The sequence below is a fragment of the Eurytemora carolleeae genome, unplaced genomic scaffold, assembly GCF_000591075.1.
Source record: "Eurytemora carolleeae unplaced genomic scaffold, Eaff_2.0 scaffold878, whole genome shotgun sequence".
Lineage (NCBI taxonomy): Eukaryota > Metazoa > Arthropoda > Copepoda > Calanoida > Temoridae > Eurytemora > Eurytemora carolleeae.
This window is the reverse complement of record NW_019396831.1, coordinates 51,440-72,722: the sequence shown is the minus strand read 5'-3', so window position 1 is coordinate 72,722 and position 21,283 is coordinate 51,440. Positions and strand designations below refer to the sequence as shown.

The following is a 21,283-nucleotide window of genomic DNA, read 5'->3' as shown; positions in this document are numbered from 1 at the left end:
AACATAAATTTCTCACAAGTTCACTTCATGTTCACCTTTAGAAATTTCATGGGAATTCTTTCTTAAAGGGACTGAATTATATAATTTCATGTGAAGTGTTTTTATAACAGATATACTTTGTAAACCATAGTTTGATCAAATATGGGTGAGATTTTCTGTTTTTTTTATAGCTTATAATTGATTATATCAAGTAAGGTTTCTCTGTAAAAAATGATCTTTAAAAAATGTTAGAATTGCTTAAAAATTCATACTTTTCAAAATGGAAAATGGGCAATACCTTTCTCATTGTTGTTAAGATAAAAGTTTAAAGGATACCGGTGTGTATCATACATGCCTCTTTTTCTAAACGGAGAGTCACTTTAAGTTTAATCTTAATATTGCGAAAATTAACAAAACTGCAAAAATTTCACACGTTTCTTAAATTGCTCAAATTATCTTCAAGACTTGAACCAAACTGACGGTTCTTGAAATAGATTTCATTGCGCGCACTCAACTAAACCGGGAGCTGTCACACCACCACAGTTTACAACATCAGTATGATCCAGATTCTTTAAGCACGTAATCTGACCTAACTTTGCGCGCGCAAGGTTGCAGGGAAACCCCCTTTTCTGCGCGTATGGTCAAGGTTCAAATATCAAATCTGCTACTATAAACATATTCTATTCAACTAATTCCTAAAAAGAACACGTAACACAAGCTTACAACACCCATAAATAAGAAAGTATGGTATTTTGCAGATTTTCTGGTTAAATTTGCGCATTTTCAAAAATTATAAATGTCAGATTTGATTTCGAGCAAAGTTTGTCATCTTTAACCATGTACATTGTTATGTACAATACACTGACTTATTGTTACTGTACAGTTCGTACAGTACACTGAATTATACAGTATGGTTCACTCTACAATACGCTGAATTATACAGTATAGTACATTGTATAGTACACTATTTTATACAGTATGGTACACTGTACAGTTTACTAAATTGTACAGTATTTTAAACAGAATGATACACTGTAAAATACACTGAATTATAAAGTATGTTTCACTGTGAGATACACTTAATTATACAGTACGGTGCACTGTAGTACACTAAATTATACAGTATGGTACACTGTACAGTACACTGAATTATACAGTATGGTACACTGTACAGTACACTGAATTATACAGTATGGTACACTGTACAGTACACTGAATTATATACAGCATGATACACTTTTCACACATTTATAGTAACAATCAATATCACATTTGTTTGAGCCCATGGGATTTCCAAAATGTAGCCTGCCTGTTTTGAATACCTTGTAAAGAGTTGTTGTCGGATAGGAACAAGATTCTCAATGATGAACAGATAGACAACGGAATAACCCTCAAATCAAAATCGATAATGCGGAAAACTCTTTTTTCCTAAAAAAAATGAAATGGATAATAATGCATGAATTTGTTAAAAGTTTTATAATTTTACAATGAAAAGATATCTTAAAATATCTTAATTTTAGCACATCAAATCGTTTCATATCTTTGATTTCTTGCCTTAGCCCGCCTCTTTGTATGTCTTTTTTTACCTTCTTTTCATCATTTTTCACCCTTTTCCTCGAGACCCCTGACTTTTTTTGTCTATAGGGGCCAATAGCTGCAGCCTGCACCCCTTGTACACACGAGCCTGTTGAAATAAATGAAATCCAGTCTTATGACATGATAGGATTTAAAATCATTTCTTTGTTTTTTGAGAAATATATCCTTTTCTCTTCTTTTATTAGATTAATGATCTTAATTGGCAAAAAGTAACATTATAGAGACAAATTCCAATTATACGTACATAAAAAATGGCCAGTTTTAGCAAAAGCTGTTTGTACTCATCCTCAATCTTGCAGGGGAATTTTTCTAAAATTCAAATATTTAGTTTTGGGATATCTAAAGATTTCCTGCTTAAGATTTTTTTAACATACAGGTGCATTTACATTCTTTTTGATGCCACTTTCCCTGTAGTAAAAATACATTCATTTATTATTTTACTTAAATCTTTACATAATATCTATTCTGATCAGAGTTTAATGATGTACCAGTATTCAGTGGCGTAAATAAGTGGGGTTATTGGGGTTACTTACCCCCCCCCCCCTTATCCCCGTTTAGTAACTTGATCTCCATTCTCCATGTCCATGATTACCATTAATTATTAGGAAAAATGTTTTAAAAAAATTGGCGCTTCGCGCAGATAATCTTCCTTAATCATTTTTATCAAAGTAACATAGATAAATTTTACCCAAAAATCGAGTTTTTTAATGCAGTAGCGTAATTCTACTTTATGTCAAATTAAGTAGAAAAGCTCTTCTGGGGGGGGGGATAAAATGTTGAAAGATCAAGATTATTAAGAATTAAAAGTAAGACATTTCTCTTTAAATATAGTGAAACTAACATATATAGTACATTGACGACAAGAAAATTTTAGAAATTAGAAAAAAGAATATAAACAAAGACAATATTTTTTCAAAGTTTTGCAGAGTAGCTTTATCTAAAGATTTTAAAAAGTTACATCTTTTTCTTCTTAGAGTAAAACTATTTTTTAGGTTACTTAAAATAAATTCAGTTTTTTACAGATCTTTGGAGTTAATGTCAAATGAATGACATATAATGAAGGATATAAAACATGGTGAAAGCTGAAAGGTAGGAAATGAAGCCTTTTTTTGATGGAGTTTGTAAATGCCAGAAATGAGTGGAAAATGAAAACAAACCCAACCAAATAGATTCTAGTACTTAGTAGATGGCAACGTAGAATTTGTACTCTCAGTACAGTTGTATTCTGTCGTCACAAGTGTCAATTCAGTTTTTGTGTCCGACAAAATCATCAATAATAGTGATAATTTTAGAATAAAGTGCTTTTCTTACCGTAAAATTAGTGAAATTTTATGTGCTCTTTAGTTTCTGCTTTTACACTTTTTTATTTAATCTTGGAAAACATGTCAACCAATTTGAGAAAATTTCATTGTCCTTGTAATATTTGACACTTGTGACGTAGTGTATAATTGGTTAATTTCACTGTCATTCCACTGTACTTGATAATCTATTTGTGCGCAGCTAGTAATTCTGGAACTTATTCTTTTTTACATGTGTCACGCCTCATCGCTTATTTCAATAAATATAAAAATTCAAACTATTGCAATTGAAATATGTCGTCACTAAATTCCAATGTTTATTGGGATACGCGGTAAAATTGGTTAATTAGAATTTAGAAACAATTTTAATAAACAAACGTTTGTTCATCTTATTCATATCTTTTACATGTTTCTGCAGCCGGTTTAAAACATTTTAAATTAAACATAAAAAATAGGGGTAGCATCCCCCCCCGGCCCCTCCCACAAATTTCATAAAAAATCCCCCCCCCCCCTTCAAAGAAATTCCTGCATACGCCCTGTTTACAAGGTTTGAGCTCCGATATTGAATAAGTTTTATGTTGGTAAGGGACAAATTGAATGCAGCGTAGTCCAGATGATGAAGCATCTTTCATGGAAACTGTGAAAAGCGCAGCTGTACCGCGTCGAATTATTTTTAAAAAGTAATTTTCGAAATAAATCTGTATAAATCCAACCTTAAATAAATATATTTAAGTTTTCTTAAACTATGGTGTATATATGAAATTTTTTTACAAAAAAATGGGAGTAGGCTGAAATATAAATTTTGCACAACATAAGTTGTCAGTTTTGCAAATTTACGATTTATGGTTTCGTCATACTTACTTCTTCTTCGATACTTCTATGTTGACTCCTAGAAATCCAGGTAGGATTATAACAGGAGCTACAGTGTGGTCCTATATGGCATCTTTGGTTTACATGATAGTGTCCAATCCATCCTTGAATAATTTTATAGTCTTGCTCTCTTTCAGTTCAGTTGGTAATCTATTCCAGGGTTCAATAACCCTGAATGAAAAGAAATTGCTCCTTATTTCAGTCTTTGCTTGCCTCCTAACTAGGTTCAAATGATACACAGATTGTCTAGTTCGTCTTGGAGGCTCATTCCCAACAGTTTCAAACCATGTACTGCTATCCACACGGTCAAATCCCTTGAGAATCTTGAATGTTTGGATCATATCAAATCTTCTCCGTCTGGTTTCAAGGGGTCATAATATTTGTCTTGTAATTGCTCTGGATCCATGGATTCTGAAAACATGAAATCATGAAAATACCATTATTTTCTGCATTTTAGTGAAAATTTTTTACAACATGTCTGCAACGGCTCTGGATCCAACGTTTGTAAAAGCGCTTCGGCTTCTGCAGTCAAAATCTAAGGTAGATTGTTCTGTAAAATTTTGTTTGCGCTTAACATGCAATTTTATATTTCTCTGCCAAACTTGAAAATTCGCATACTTAAAAAAGGATTTATAATTGTTTAACGGGGAATGTTAATATTCTCGCTATAACTTTGTTAAGAATATCTATTCAAAAAGAAAATATTTCTGCTGTAAATGCGCCACAATTTTCCAAGAAAATTGGGTTGATTTTGCTAACGTAAACGTATAGTTAGTTTGGAGAAATGATTATTTTGCAAATTTTAAAAGGATTTTAATGTTAGGTGAAATATTTTAAAATTGTATTCTTGCTAATAAAATTTTCCCCAGAAGGCAAAACAAAATAAGACCAGAGATTGAAATTAATGAATAGTGAGATTTTGACAAACTTCTGAAAAGATTGGCTAAGAGTTTACTACATAAGTAGTCCAACTAAAATACCTAGTTCAACTAAATCTTGCTGTTTATGAAATCCGTCCTCCATTGAATTTATCAGGATTCAACAGCACAGTTGCGAGCTATGCTTGATGAAGCCATTGCTGTCAGGAAAGGATCTGGTACACCCCGCACATCAAGGTATAGTAGATTGTATAGTTGATTGTACAGAAGATTGCACAGGTGATTGTACAGCAGATTGTTCAGAAGAGCACACTGTAAAGGAGATTTACAAGAGTTTGTACAGAAGATGGTTCAGATGATTTTACAGCACATTGTAAAGGAGATTATAGAGTAGATTGTACAGGGGATTGTACAGGAGATTGTGCAGGAGATTGTACAGGAGATTGTACAGTAGATTATACAGTAGATTGTACAGTAGATTGTTCAGTAGAGTGTACAGTATATTGTAAAGAATATTTTGCAGTAGACTGTACAGTTGATTGTACACAGTAGATTGCACGGTAGATTGTACAGAAGATTGATCAGATGATATTACAGCAGAAATATAGTAGATAATACACTGTACAGTCGTTAGTACAGTCAATTGTACAGTCAATTGTACAGTCGATTATACAGTCGATTATACAGTCGATTATACAGTCGATTATACAGTTGATTATACAGTTGATTATACAGTCGATTTTACAGTCGATTTTACAGTCGATTATATAGTCGATTTTACAGTCGATTATACAGTCCATTATACAGTCGATTATACAGTCGATTATACAGTCCATTATACAGTCGATTGTACACTCGATTGTACAGTCGATTGTACATTCGAGTGTGCATTCGAGTGTACATTCAATTTTAAAGCAGATTGTTCAGCAGATTTTACATTCGATTGTACAGCAGATTGTTCAGCAGATTGTTCAGCAGGTTGTTAAGCAGATTGTTCAGCAGATTGTTCAGCAGATTGTTCAGCAGATTGTTCAGTAGATTTTACTGCTGGGAGATCAGCGAATCCACTTTGGAAAAACAACTGGTTTAGCTCAGTCTTGATAAAAAGCAATAATATTTTTTATATTGAATTTTAAAAAATGATTTCTTTTTTTAGATCTCCAACAGGGTCCAACTCCAAAGAGACAAGTAAGTGAGCTTGAATAAAGATTGATGCCTTCAAAAAATGTTATTCTTAAAATACAAATCTTGGACTATCTTCTTTAAAGTATCTTTTATTAATGTTAAGAAAGAAGTATTTATTTCGAGGGGAAAAATCTAAACCTGTCCAAATTTCGTAGCTATTTGTCTCACTTAATGTTACACATTAGAATCCATTCCATTTTTATCCAATCCCAGAATTCTTAATCCTTAATAGGGGACTTTATACACATAGTGAATATGATTAAACCGGTGACTATCTGACGCTAAGAAACAGATAAAAAGATATATCATTAAAATGGTGAAACTGAGATACTAGAACTCAGAAGAACATAATTTTGACAAAATAACAAGCCATAGGGTATGAAAAAAAAATCGATTTGTGTTAAACACTTGAGTCTAATCTGAACATGCAATTACTGAAAAATTAAGCTTTTTTCCGACTTCAAACCTCCCTTGTGTGTCAAGTTACGTTTAGCTTTTAAATGAACAAAAACAAAAAAATTGAAAATCCTTCATTTGTTCCGAAAATCAGTAAATCATAAAAATTGGTTTTGACCTGGATCCGAATCCGCATCAAAATGAAATGGATCCTAAATGCTAGTTTTATTTTTCACCCGTTATCTCCCTTGCTTAGGTAGATCTGTGAGCCGGGAGAGACCGTCAGATAAAGAAAGGAAGGAAGCGGAAAAACGAAAGGTAATGTTTATAATTTGCATGGGACCGTGAGCGTACTTTTAAGTGACCCTCCATGCAAAGATGGTAATGTCTGATTCACAACGATGCCCTGAAAACCTAAATAATAAATAATGTGGAAGATATTGTCGTTCATCTAGGAAGAAAAGTACTACATTTTGATCATTTCTCTCCTACAGTTGAAATACGCTCGAGTTATTTTTGTAGCAAATCCATAATAGAAAGTAATCAGTTTTTATTAAAAACATTGATATCTAGTCCATATTTGATCAGACAAATCTTTTTAGGGTACCACGTTGAGATTCGGCATTGCTTTGCAATCTTTACATCGAGGGTCATTTGATTATATGCTTGCATCCTTTTTTATATGCGTCCTAGATCAGTTGTATGAGCCGTAGATCTAGATCCAGGTCCAGCTTATGTATATTGCTTCTTGTTCAAATATCTTTTTTGTTCATTTTTTACATTGAAACTTTATTTAAAATATGAGAATCTGAGTATAAATAATTTTTATTTAGGATCCATCTGGGGTTAAGCATTATATTTACTTTTCATATTGAATATGCATTAATTTTGATCTTTTTTTGTCTCACCCAAAAAACTCAACGGTTTCCAGTCTTCTTCCACACTGGAGTAGATAAAAGATGAAAAATAATTGATTGATTATTTAGTAAATAAATATGATTTGTTGATGGACTTTTTAATTGATTCCATGACCTGGATAGCCTAAAGCAGATTAAAGCTGGACCTAAGTATGAATTTATTATCACAGGACCTGGATAGGTGGAGAGCATGATAAAGCTGGACTCTGTACATGAATCTATTATTACAGGACCTGGATAGGTTGAGAGCATGATAAAGCTGGACTCTGTACATGAATCTATTATTACAGGACCTGGATAGGTTGAGAGCATGATAAAGCTGGACTCTGTACATGAATCTATTATTACAGGACCTGGATAGGTTGAGAGCATGATAAAGCTGGACTCTGAGCATGAATCTATTATTACAGGACCTGGATAGGTTGAGAGCATGATAAAGCTGGACTCTGAGCATGAATCTATTATTACAGGACCTGGTAGGTTGAGAGCATGATAAAGCTGGACTCTGAACATGAATCTATTATTACAGGACCTGGATAGGTTGAGAGCAGATTTGATAAAGTTGGATCCTAAACATGAATCAAGATCAGAATCTAAACGTCCAAGATCACCAAGTTCAAATGAGGTATTTTCATTTTGGCAAAATTCATAAAAAGCATATTTTTTAAATTTGAATTTTATAAAAGGTTTTATTAATTTTGAGTTTTGCGGGGGACAGTATCACAAAAAAACAAAAATTAAATTTTGAAGGTTTTTTTAGTTTTCCATTTTATTTATACATTTATTTATCTTTCTGTCTATTAATCTTTCAATCTATCTAGTCCCCTGGTAGTCCTGTAGGGAGTGAGAGTAGTCAGGGAGAGTTTGTAGATCTTCAGATGAATATTGGTTGGATATTTTATTCTAATTATACAATTAATGAAATCCGAGCATCTCGAGCAAAAATCCACAAAGAAATAAATTCAGTTAGATCAAAACTGTTGAAGGATTGTAGATCGGTCTCTCGACTATAAAACAGTATGTATTTTGCAAGATCTCATACTCTTTGATTGATAAATACGCAATAAAGGGCTGGTCGTCTTTTCTATGTTTTGCAAAAGTATTCATTAGAGTTAAAACTTTTTCAAGTAAAATCTATGAGTGAAAACGAAAACAAATGTCTTCAAATATACTACTAATCAAATATAATTCCTGAAATATTGAATTCAATTACTTTTAAATAACAGGGGCCTGTAAATATAAATTATATAAAAAAAAACAATGGTCCAAGTCTTAGTTTAAAAAAACGCACGTTTTTTGGCTAGATTATTTAAGTTAAAAGTGTAGACGTTTAGCGGGTTCAGACATCTTTCAAATTCCATATCGAATATTTATGTGTTGTTTTATAGGATTTTTATTGCTGATAAAATTTTATATTTTAGAACTGGATTGTACCTGCGTGGTTTGTAAATCATTTAACCAGGAGAGCAATAATAAACTCATGGAGTGCTCTTCCTGTCAGAACCTATATCATCAGGTTGGTTGCTTGGTTGGTGGGTTTGTGGGTTGGCTGGTGGGTTGGTTGTTTGGTTGGTAGGGTGGGTGGTAGGGCGGGTGGTTGCTTGGTTGGGTGGGTGGTTGGATGGTTTAGTGATTGGGCGGTTGAGTGGTTGGATGGTTGTGTTGGCGGTATTGGTTGGTTGGCTTCAAAGCTAGATGGACTGCTGATTTATTGGATTAATCGGTTGAATGATTTATATTATCCTTGGTGTTTGTGTTAATTTTTTTGTGACTAGAAGGAATTGTTTATTTGACAGATTAATTAATCGGTTGATTGATGTACATGAACGAGTTGATAATTTGATTGACTCATTTATTGTTAATGATTGTCATGTGATTTATTGTGATTGATTTTGATGTGATTGGTTGATTGCTTGCTTCGTTGATTGATTGATTGACTGACTGATTGATGAGGAATGTCATGATTCTCATGTTTTTAACTTTAAAGCCTCGGTTCCTGATATGATTGATTTGTTGATTGATTTATTTATTGATTGATTGATTGATTGATCACTAAGGAATGTCATGATCCTCCTGTCTCTAACTCTGAAGCCTCGGATCCTCGCCTAATCTGGAACTGTAGCAGATGCTCAAGGAATCAAATTCTTATGTGTTCAATAATTTTTGCAGAATTTGAGATGAAAAGGGCTAAAGATAGAACTTCTAAGCGACCCACCGGTCCCTTTTATAATTCTGTATTGTTTGATTATCGCTGTTTTTCTGTGTTGTATTCTGTTCATTTACTTCAATTTTTTGGGGGAGGGGTGGTAACTTGTGTACATTTTTGTGCGCAAGAATTAATAATACAGGGTGTCCCACATCATATTAGATCTATCAGCTCTTTAAATTAAGATTTTAGGGTTGAAATGAATAAATTTTTAAAATGTATGTAATTTTGGCGTTAAAGCTTAGAGAATAATCTAATATGATAAGGGGCGCCCTGTAGAAAGATGATAATCTCTGAAGCATAAATGTCACTATTATGGAGAAACTACGAAGGAAATTATTAATTGTTGTCTGGACAAATAAGACATGCAGTTCTGTAACTTATGTTTCTCATAAAATTACTGTACAAGTCCCAAATTCAATTTGAAAAAAGATATAAACCCTTTGCATCAATTGATAATTTTATAACTGTGGCTCCCTACCTAGCCTTTTTTTATTTGGTGAATTTGGAATAATATTGGATGTTAAAGCGAAAATAAATGTTCTTTTTTTTGGGGGGGGGGGGTAATTCCTGAAAATATAGATCACTGAAACCGTATTAGAAAGTATGATTTTAGATTTTGAAAATAAGTTTTTGATTTGTTTTTAGGACTAATCCCACTAGTTCTAGTTCTAGCCGATCCACCTCTGTAGAGAAAACTGGCGGAAAACCTGAACTAAAATCCTCTAAATCCAGTAGCTCCAGCTCCAGCCATAAATCCAGCAAACATCATAAACCTTCACCAAGCAAAGGTTAGTTTAACATTATCAACAGTACCAAAACAGCTGGTATAATTAGAGATAGGGACCATCGGTGTTATATCAATGGACCCCACAATTAAACAGGGACATGCCCGATTAACAACAGTACCCATAAAACTTATCTCTGATCAAGAATGCTGAGATATAGATTTTCTAGCTTGAGAAGTGCTTAAACAAAGATATCCCATTCATTCGTGGTCGTACACAGCTTTAAAGGGAATCGGATATGTCACTCTTACAAATGGAGGGTTCTGGGTCACTTAAAAACTACGTCTAAGGTTGCTTGCTGGAAAACATTTTCTTTTATAATTTTGTCCCTTTAATATTTGATTCATTATTTATATCCCAATTCGAGGAAAATAATTTGTTTTAAAGAAAGGGAAGTGGGGGGAGGGGGTTAAATTATTAAGCAAAATTCACAGCACGCCTGCGATATAGAATTAATTGAGTTTGTTTTAGCATCGAAGCATAAATCTGGACACTCAAGTCATTCGTCTTCGGCAAGTCTCACTTCCGGTTCAGGGTAAATTCATTTATTTTTTAAGAATTTAATATTTGAATCTGTCGTCAATAAAAAAATATATTCATGAGTCACCAATTCTTTCATAATGTTTTACTCACTTACTCAAATCTTAATACTCATTTTTGTTATAACAAGGAGTGTATTTATGTTAAACTGGGATTCTTAATTCTTATTTTTGCTCAATTCTTCCTGTAATACATTTACTTGTTCTTTAATTACAATGTAACCTATTTACGTGTTTATTAATTACAATATAACTTCTTATTTATCCAACTTTGCTGTCACCATTTATTCATTTAATCATTCAACGTCGTTTTAATTTAATATCCATCCTTCTTCCTCATGGTAACCCGTAATCAGAATTAATTTTTTCTCCCTCGTTTTTTTATACTTTATATTTAAACTTGATTTAATATTCACTTTAATTGTTTAGTTCTATACAAATGACGGAGGCGCAGAAGAGACTAAAACTTATGAAGAAACAAGTAAAACATAAACAAAGTTTCGGGGATTTCAGATTATTATTTTGAATCTTTCCTCACTGATTATTAACAACAATAAAACAATGAAATCTGTCCAATCAAGATTAAAGGGACTGTCTTCGTTATTTCAAATTCTTTTCCATTTAAAAAGTTACTTTCCCGATTCACATTAGTACCATCCAAATCGTTGTCTTCGCAAGATAGAGCTTTCTATTTTTTTGCCAGAAAATTGGACCTCACTAGTCTCCTGGAGTTTGTAATAACTCTTGTAATAATAGAGATAAATGGTGCTAACTTTGCACCTATATTCTTTTAATCCTTAAGGGGCATAAAAAAATTTCAAATTTTTTTTTCTTGATCAGGGGCGTAGAAAGGGGGGTATTTGGCCCAAAACAGGTATTTATATATATAAATATTTTTTTGCCGATGTATCATTATTGTTTTCAAGATTTTAGGTCTGACAGAATATTAGACCATGACAAAATAGCCTAACAAGGACAGATTCAGCTTGCAGGAGGAGCCCTGTATCGTTCAGGGGCTAAAAAGCCAACAGTCAGGGGGGTCCTTTGATCCACATCAGACTCCTGAAAAATGAAGAGGAATCAGTGCCAATAATGCAAAATTAAATAAAAAAGGCAAGTAAAATTCTAAAAATGTTTTGTAGTTATTTGAATTGATAAATCATAAATATATACTTCTTCAGGGGCGTTAAGAGGAAAAATATCACTAAACACTCCCCTCCTGGATTTCATTAGTCTAAAAGTAAGAAAATAATAATTTTNTATGGTTTAAAATATTATAAAATTATTATTTTCTTACTTTTAGACTAATGAAATCCAGGAGGGGAGTGTTTAGTGATATTTTTCCTCTTAACGCCCCTGAAGAAGTATATATTTATGATTTATCAATTCAAATAACTACAAAACATTTTTAGAATTTTACTTGCCTTTTTTTATTTAATTTTGCATTATTGGCACTGATTCCTCTTCATTTTTCAGGAGTCTGATGTGGATCAAAGGACCCCCCTGACTGTTGGCTTTTTAGCCCCTGAACCATACAGGGCTCCTCCTGCAAGCTGAATCTGTCCTTGTTAGGCTATTTTGTCATGGTCTAATATTCTGTCAGACCTAAAATCTTGAAAACAATAATGATACATCGGCAAAAAAATATTTATAAATACCTGTTTTGGACCTCCCTTTCTACGCCCCTGATCAAGAGAAAAAAAAATTTGAAATTTTTTTATGCCCCTTATGGATTAAAAGAATATAGGTGCAAAGTTAGCACCATTTATCTCTATTATTACAAGAGTTATTACAAACTCCTGGAGACTAGTGAGGTCCTTTAGATTTAACTAATAATCGTGATTTTTTAATCGAGCAATTAATTTTTTAGGCTGCAGCATCCCTTGGGAAAAAGAAAAGCAAATGAGAGGTTCAGGATCAAAGATGAAGAATATTATTATCAAGAAGAAAAATTTAGTGTAAAGAATCTGTTCCAATTTTTGGGTTTAAAGTTTCAAAAATGTTATCAGTGCTTAGGATCCGGATCTGTTGGATCCCTAACATTTTGGCTTCCTGGATCCGTATCCGCAAAGATATGCGGATCCATTTTTTTTCCAGTGCGGATCCGGTGAAACAAAATCAAATGGATCCTAAGCTTGCACTATTTTTTACAATCCCACTTTACCGTTAGTCCCGATGTATGGGAGAATATATGTACCCCTAAACACTTCTTTAATACAAATATTAGCTATTGGTATGATATTCATTTGTTTCGATTAGTTGCTCAATGCTCAAGGCTCATACAATTAATCAGTTGATTGATAGATTGATCGATTATTTTCAGCTAAAATGGCCGCTTCAGCATCTGTTCCGTTGATGGAGGACATAGAGGTATAAAAGTATTTTTGCTCCCCATTTCTTTTAAAATTAGTAATATAAAAATGTTAACGTTTAAAAACAGTTTAAGAAGTGATGTGAGATAAAACTGAAGGAACGCATCTCTTTAAAAAATCTAAATTAATTCCTAGAATAATTGGAAAGTAAAGAATACCAGAATTGTAAACTGACCAAAAACATTGAAAAGAGGCATTTTTGTCAAGAAAATTTGATTTAGTTGTAACACCCCTCTTTCTAAATATACAATAATATATTTATTAAAAAAATAACAAGTCCAAAACTTGAAGGTAAAATCACTATTTGGAAATCTCTTCACATTTTCTGGGAGTAAGTGATTTAGAGGAGGGTGGAGGATTACAGAATTATATTTCTGGGGAGGAAGTGTTTCAGGGGAGTGTGGAGGATTAAATGATGATATTTCTAGTGAGGAAGTGTTTTAGAGAAGGGTTAAGGATTAAAGAGTGATATTTCTAGGGAATAAGTGATTTAGAGTAAGGTGGAGGATTATAAAATTATATTTCCAGGAAGAGGTGATTTAGAGAAGGGTGGAGGATTAAAAAATGATATTTCTATTTTCTAGGGAGGAAGTGTCTTTCAGGAGGGTGTAGGATTTCTAGGAAATAAGTGATTTAGATGAGGGTGGAGGATTAAAGAATGATATTTCCAGAGAAGAAGTGATTTAGAGGAGGGTGGAGGATTAAGAATATATTTCTAGGGAATAAGTGATTTAGAGGAGGTTGGAGGATTAAAGAATGATAATTCAAGGGAATAAGTGATTTAGAGGAGGTTGGAGGATTAAAGAATGATAATTCAAGGGAATAAGTGATTTAGAGGAGGGTGGAGGATTAAAGAATGATAATTCAAGGGAATAAGTGATTTAGAGGAGGTTGGAGGATTAAAGAATGATAATTCAAGGGAATAAGTGATTTAGAGGAGGGTGGAGGATTAAAGAATGATAATTCAAGGGAATAAGTGATTTAGAGGAGGGTGGAGGATTAAAGAATGATAATTCAAGGGAATAAGTGATTTAGAGGAGGGTGGAGGATTAAAGAATGATATTTCTAGGGAGGTAGTGATTTAGAGGAGGGTGGAGGATTAAAGAATGATTTTGCATTCAACAACAATGTTGCTGGAGCCAGTAAACTCATCCGTCTAGGTAACTCATTCATCGACTGCTCTTTTTTGATCCTTTCATTCATTCATTCATCCTTTCACCTACTGTCCTAATCATTCATTCATCCACTGTTATATTTTTCATTGATTCAACCTTCTACTGTTGTGTCATTTATTCTTTCATCTAATTGTATTTTATTGATTCTTACATTTATCATTTGTTCTTTTATTCATTCATAATTGTACTGCTCTTGTCTACATGCATCTAATTGGTTTATTCATTCATGCATTCATTTATTAATTTTCTTTTATTCTTTCATGCATTCATCCTCTGTTGTTTAATTCATCCTTGCACTTTTGTTTTAATTTATTCATGTACTGTTCTTTTTATTCATTCATTCATTCTTTTTTTCTACAGGGTGACCCAAAAATACAGGGATTAACAAGTTAAAGCCCCAATAATCTTCTATAAATTACTTGAAAAAGTGCCCTAGCATAAAGTTTTTAATTTTAGGAGGGGCCGTTTTTCTAATATTTTTGCGTTCGATGCTTCTGTTTGTCGCAAAACTGTGTCTAATTTTCAAAAACCTATCTGTTAACTTTGAACAATTAATAATTTTTATTATTTTATTCAAATCTATATTGCAGAGAGAAAAAAACTGAACAATGCTTCGAAATCATAATAATGAATTTTTATTTAGGTTACTAATTAATGTTTATATTTTATTAACTATTTCTTAAAGAGGCCCCAATTTGATTTTATGCAAAAAATCGCCTATTTTCAATTAATTTTCAAGGTTTATCAAAGATGATCCAATCATGGGGCCGGGATGTCTGCCACCAATCTTTTTTAGGTTTCTCTTCATAGAGTTCTGTTTATAGGACTACGTATACACCTGGATTTCAGGAAAACCCCTGAAGTAAAATCTGGGGGGTTCAGAAAGATGTAAATAAATTTTTTTGTTTCTTAATCAATATTGGTAAGCTAAAGTTAACAGAAAGGTTTTCAAATATTGGCCATAGTTTTACACCAAATTGAAAGATTGGACGACACAAACAATTGTATGACCCGTTCTTAAATCAAAAACTTTATGTTAAGGCACATTTTTGAGTGATTTCAAAAGATTAAAGGGGTTTAAAAATCCAAATCCCTTTTTTCTAACTATTTCCTAACTTTCTGTCTAACTATCTATCTATCTATCTATATAATTATTTATCTATTTAGGGTTTATGAGTAAAGTATTTGGATTACTAACTATCCAATTATTTATCCTTTCTATCTATATCTATCCAACTATCTGTCTATCTAGCCAACTATCCATCTGTCTATCTATCAATCTAGGGTTAATGAGGAATGTATGTAAACTGTCGATCCAGCTATCTATTTATATAGGGTTTATCAGGAAGGTCTGGTATATGGATTACTATCTATCTAACTATCTATCTACCTATATATCTAGGGTTTATGAGGAAGGTATATGGATTACTATCTATCCAACTATCTATCACTACTCTGATCGGCGCAGCTCTAATCTTGACCCCTGGAGTCAAAGAGATGGTTCAGGTCAGAAACCTTTTTTCACATAAAAATAGTTGTTGCGCATCAAAAGTCATAAAAATATAAATCACTGCTTGTTCTTTAACGAACTCTTCAAAAATCTTTACTGTTTCCATATCTGTTAATCATGTTCAACAGTTTTTAAATATTCTTTGCTTTTCAAATCTTAAAAGCAATAAAATCTAAATTTTCAAAATTGAGTATAAAACAATCATTTTTTTATTGTTATTGTCGCTTACAATCCTGAGTTTAATATTAGAGCACAGGCAACCCCAGGCGTGATCATTCAAGGGACGTACGATTAATAAGAATTGCCTGGGGACCAGGATAACCCCTGCAATTTTGTTTCAATAAATAAAGAAAAATATTTTATCAGGCCAACTCATGGATGCTTTTTCCCGCGTTCTTTCTTTCATTTGGTCTTCTCATTGCTCTTCAAGTCAAGAGGAAGGTTCATCCAACAAACCTTATCCTGTTAGGTAAACACTTAACAACACAGGGGAATATAGTTACAGGGTTACCTACCAACCTTATCCTGTTAGGTAAACACTTAACAACACAGGGGAATATAGTTACAGGGTTACCTACCAACCTTATCCTGTTAGGTAAACAGAACAGGTGAATATAGTTACAGGGTTACCTACCACAAAGGATGAGACTTCAAAGACAAATTTAAGGAATTTGCACTCCTTTTTTTTCCTTTGTTCAATTAAGAATGCAGACTGAATTTAACCTTAGAATCGTCATATCTTAAATAGTTTCAAGTCTTCTTTACAGTCGCAATCTCTATGGGTAACCCTGTGGGCCTGTATTTCATTGGAGACAAATAACTTTTTTCCCCGTATTGTAGAAATTTTTGGGCAAATTTTTTTCAAGGTGATCATTTTCTTTAAATTATTTTTTTCTCTTTAAAATATTATTTCGGAAAATTGATGATTTTTGATTTAAAGTTTTGCAACTTCTAGTAAATGTCCAATCAACCCCTCTACCTCCACCTATAGAACCATCCTGTTATCTTCCACATTTTTTTCTAATTTGAGGGGAAAGTAAATACATTTTTGAAATTTGTGCCAAAAATATTTCAACGGCGAATAGTCCATTTTTTCATTTTTTTTCCAAATCTTCGGAATTCATTCAATTCTTAAGTAATTTATTCTAGAAACCTTTCCTTTCTCGGTAACTATAATCCACTGATTGATGGATTGATCCATTTATTTAGTTATTCAATGATTCAATTATTCAATGATGATTGATTGATTGGTTGGTTGATTTACAATTGATTTATTATTTAGCTGCCTTCACTGTGGTTGAAGCTTACACTGTTGGTGTTCTGGTCACATTCTTTGATAAGCTGGTGGTTGTCCAGGTAGAGCTTAGGGGTGTTTATTTTCTTCAATAATCATTTCCCTCCCTCGCCCCTTTTTTAAAAATTACTTGTTTCCTAGATGTCCTTATGTTTTTGTTATTTCTTATGGTATTATTTGCTGATTAGGGGTTAAGCAAAGGATTTTTCAGAGGAAAATCAATACATTTGTTACTGGGTTTTCTTAAAAAATGGGAATAAATTCTTTTACATGTTTGATTTATATTCTTTTTTTATACACAGGGGGAGGGGTTCTTATTTAAAACACGTAACCCTTTGCAGCTCTAATGGCTAAAACCTTTTTGTGGTTTCCCAATTTTGCATTTTTCTTATTCAGCGGAGAAATTAAGTATAATGTTCGATTTTAAGATTTGATTAGTTAGGTCGAATTACAATTTTTTGAATTTTACATTTTACAGGCTAAATAACAAATCACGGGATTTGCAATGTTCTGCAAAAATAATACATTTGTATTGCAAGGTGTCTTATTTTATGTTAAAAAATCTGGAAATTTTGTTAACAAAATGAAGAAATATATTTTTTTTGCATGGACGAAAAAGTGCGAAACAAATTAATTTTTTAAATATATTTTTTTTGCAACATTTAATAGAATTCTGTAAACATAAGATTTATATAAAAATAATCAACGACAAAAATATATTTACAGTAAACAAATCCTCCATTATAATTTGTGCAGTACACAGTTTGATAAAAAAAATTAAACTTGATGCTTAGGTAAGATTTGGTGATTATTTTTCCCAGACTTTTTTTGTAATAACTCGTTTATTATAAAAATCAGCGGCGGATTTTTTGCAGTTAAAAATATTTCTGCATTAGGTAATTGTATTACAGTATTTTTCTAACTGCCAAAAACAAGTAATATAAATAGTGAATTAATTTGACTGAATGTATTTGCTTACCCCGTACACTAAGTTTTTTTTTTTAAAGGGACTACTAGCATAATTCAAGTGACTATTAAAGCAAAGATTACAATGCACGATTCACAACAGTACCCTGTAAAGCATTGTCTAATCAAGATGAATTTTATTTAAATTATTTTTAATTTGAATACTGGTTATTTTTAATTGTGATTTGTCTACAAAAGTAACTTGCGCATGTCTACCGCAGGAAAACATACAGGAATTATCAGAGTTCACACTTTTTAACTAAAAAACTACAATATCTTCCACATCATAGATCAGATAACGGTTTTATGGGTACTGTTGTGAATCGGGAATTGTCATCTTTGCATTGATGGCCCTTGAAGTTACGCTTAAACAATCCCTTTAATTCTGTTTAGGCCTTCTTCCTGACAGCTGCTGTTGTAGTTGGGCTGACCATATTCACCTTCCAGGTAAAAGCTATTATTATTTTAACAAATAACTAATAGGTGAAGCTTATTTATTGAATTTTAAGTGAATTTTGATCCCACATTTTACTCACAATTTCCTGATTCCGGGGTAAAAAGTTTTTTATTTGTAAGGCAAAAAAGTAATATTTTATATCGACAAAGCATAAATATTTTGCGGATTTAAAGATAATAATTTTTATGAAACTTGAATTGAATAAATTTTGTTTCCGTTTTAATTTTAAAGTTTTAATTACTTACTACCTTTGGAATTAAAAAACCGGAATGTAAACCTTAAACAACCAAAAAAAGTAAATTCCCAGCAAAAAAAACATTGTCCGGCATAATAACACAAAGCAATAAATATATAATATTGTGGAAGACAACAATTCCACAACTTTGGCCTTAGATATTTCCAAACCAAACCAGAAGACTGATGGAGATTCAACTCGTTTAATTTTCAAACCTGTTCTTGATTTCTAGTCTGATATAAATAAATATAGAGAAATGTTGATATCTTGTGTGATAAGAGGCCGTCCTTACGACTTCTATATTGGTGACTTTGATTCAGTGATTTAGTTTTAACCAGATTATCGTGATAATTCTACTGCGTCATTATGAATGATGAAGTGTCAGTCCCGACCAAAGTATGTCACCAAGGTTGCCATCAAGCTCCCGTAGTTTTGGACCAAAGTCCCTGACCTCTGGTACCTTCATGCAGAATCCGCATTCCGTAATGCTGAGATCTCTCAATCTTGTACCAAATTTGATCGTCTTCCACCTAATGGAGATGAGGGATCACCTGGGGGCTTTCAAGAACCCAGAGTCTTCTTGGCTCTCCACCGTGGAAGCCCTTGTAGCCCCCGCTATTGCTTCACCATTCAAACTCAAACCAGTGATAATAAGGGAAAAATTCACCTCTGGCCTCTATGCTGGGGGAAGGAGGGTAGTGGGGAAGACGAAAATTCCACAACTTGGCTTCAGATATTTCCAGACTGATTGAGATTCGATTCGACTTGCGTGATTTATAAGACTGTTCATGTTTTCTAATCTGATTGAAAGAAATTTTATATCTCGTTTGATTAGAGGCCGTCCTCACAACTTCTATAATAAAGATATTCATAAACTATAATAAATTAACAATAGAAAACTTATTTTAAGAAGATATATTTATTTATAGGTATATATTATATATATATTTTATTTAAGACTAAGCGTGACTTCTCGAATATGGGAGCAGCACTCTTCACTGGTCTCATTGTTCTCATCATGGGAGGATTCCTACAGGTAATAAAGGGACTGTACGTGTAATTTCAGTTGGCCCTTTAAATCGTACCCTTCAAAGCTTAGTCTGATTAAGTAGGAAATAACATATCTGTTTTTTTGTTTATTTAAACTTTGTGGTTTCTCTGCAAAGGTGACTAACTCATTTCTTGAAAGTTTCAATTGATTGAATAATTGATTTTTTAGTTAAGATTGTAGTTGATTGATCCATAAACAATAAAATTTGAAGATTCAATTGACAGATTAATTCATCGATTATTGATTGATTGGTTGGGTAATCGCTTGCTTGCTTGCTTGCTTGCTTGCTTGCTTGCTAGCTTGCTTTCTTGCTTGCTTGCTTGCTTGCTTGCTTGCTTGCTTGCTTGCTGGCGGGCTGGCTGGCTGGCTGGCTGGCTGGCTGGCTGGCTCGCTCGCTTGCTTCTTTGGTTGCTTGGTTGTGTGGTTGCTTGGTTGGTTGCTTGGTTGCTTGGTTGGTTGCTTGGTTGATTTATTGATTGATTGATTTATTGATTGATTGATTGATTGATTGATTGATTGATTTTGAAGGTTCTTGTTGGAGGAGAAATTACTGAAACTGCTCTAGCTGTTGGAGGAGCTCTTCTCTTCTCCCTCTTCATCATATATGATACACAGGTGCACAGTACACAGTACACAGTATGCAAGTACACATTATGCAGTACACAGTATGCACTACACAGTATGCAGTACACAGTATGCAGTACACAGTATGCAGTACACAGTACACAGTATGCAGTACACAGTACACAGTACACAGTATATAGGACACAGTACACAGTACACAGTACACAGTAAACAGTACACAGTACGCAGTACGCAGTAGGCAGTACGCAGTACACAGTACACAGTACACAGTACATGGTACACGGTAAACGGTAAACGGTACATGGTACACGGTACATGGTACACGGTACACGGTACACGGTACACGGTACACGGTACACGGTACGCGGTACGCGGTACGCGGTACGCGGTACGCGGTACAACGTATACCAATGTTATTGTAAAATCTGTAGCCTTATTTATATCCAAAACAATTACAAGAAATAGGGTTGAAAGTTAATGTCGTTATTTTATGTTCCTGATTAGAATTCCATAATATTGTGGTTACCATTGTATCTGTTCTAGATGATCATGACCCGTGTGTGCCCGGAGGAGTACATCATGGCAACCATCCAGCTCTACCTCGACATTATCAACCTCTTCATCGAGATTCTCAAAATCCTTGAGAAAGTCAACCGGAAGTAAATAACCGGAACTATTTAAAACCGGACGTAAATAACAAGAACTATTTAAAACCGGAAGTAAATAACCGGAAAGATTTAAAACCGAACGTAAATAACCGGAAATATTTAAGAACCGGAAGATAATGACCGGAAAATTGATTGTTGAGATGGTCAGGAATTAAATACAACTTAAGATCAATCTTGATTTTGGATTTTCTAAAGATATTTTCCGATTGGAAGAGGGTCGAAAATATTCTAATGGTTTCTAAAATTTAAATCCCGGTAAAATCTCGATATAAATGGGGTAAAAATTTTGTTAAATTTTGTAAAACCTGGTAAAATTTT

At 33.1% G+C, this 21,283-nt stretch overlaps 2 protein-coding genes across 2 annotated transcripts; both read left to right on the top strand.

Moving 5' to 3' along the window:
- Positions 1–3,606: 3,606 nt before the first annotated feature.
- LOC111709169 (integrator complex subunit 12) lies at positions 3,607–12,595 on the top strand. Its single transcript, XM_023482777.1, has 13 exons — positions 3,607–3,774; positions 4,201–4,283; positions 4,779–4,858; positions 5,778–5,809; positions 6,459–6,520; positions 7,649–7,744; positions 7,941–8,007; positions 8,541–8,635; positions 9,177–9,253; positions 9,974–10,116; positions 10,585–10,648; positions 11,082–11,133; positions 12,523–12,595. The coding sequence occupies exons 1-13, from the start codon at positions 3,753–3,755 to the stop codon at positions 12,556–12,558; spliced, it is 909 nt and encodes a 302-aa protein (XP_023338545.1). The 5' UTR covers positions 3,607–3,752; the 3' UTR covers positions 12,559–12,595.
- A 114-nt stretch (positions 12,596–12,709) lies between these two features.
- On the top strand, positions 12,710–21,040 carry LOC111709170 (protein lifeguard 4). Its single transcript, XM_023482779.1, has 9 exons — positions 12,710–13,022; positions 14,094–14,184; positions 15,602–15,705; positions 16,076–16,178; positions 16,992–17,065; positions 18,363–18,416; positions 19,620–19,697; positions 20,241–20,327; positions 20,841–21,040. The coding sequence occupies exons 1-9, from the start codon at positions 12,981–12,983 to the stop codon at positions 20,958–20,960; spliced, it is 753 nt and encodes a 250-aa protein (XP_023338547.1). The 5' UTR covers positions 12,710–12,980; the 3' UTR covers positions 20,961–21,040.
- The last annotated feature ends 243 nt before the right edge of the window (positions 21,041–21,283 follow it).

Coding starts and splice junctions, on each gene's coding strand:
- LOC111709170 (XM_023482779.1), top strand. CDS start 12,981: ATGGCCGCTTCAGCATCTGTTCCGTTGATGGAGGACATAGAG. Junction 15,706..16,075: donor GAGTCAAAGAGATGGTTCAG/GTCAGAAACCTT, acceptor ATATTTTATCAG/GCCAACTCATGGATGCTTTT. Junction 16,179..16,991: donor AACAAACCTTATCCTGTTAG/GTAAACACTTAA, acceptor TTTATTATTTAG/CTGCCTTCACTGTGGTTGAA.
- LOC111709169 (XM_023482777.1), top strand. CDS start 3,753: ATGTTGACTCCTAGAAATCCAG. Junction 3,775..4,200: donor GTTGACTCCTAGAAATCCAG/GTAGGATTATAA, acceptor TCTGCATTTTAG/TGAAAATTTTTTACAACATG. Junction 10,117..10,584: donor TAAACCTTCACCAAGCAAAG/GTTAGTTTAACA, acceptor AGTTTGTTTTAG/CATCGAAGCATAAATCTGGA.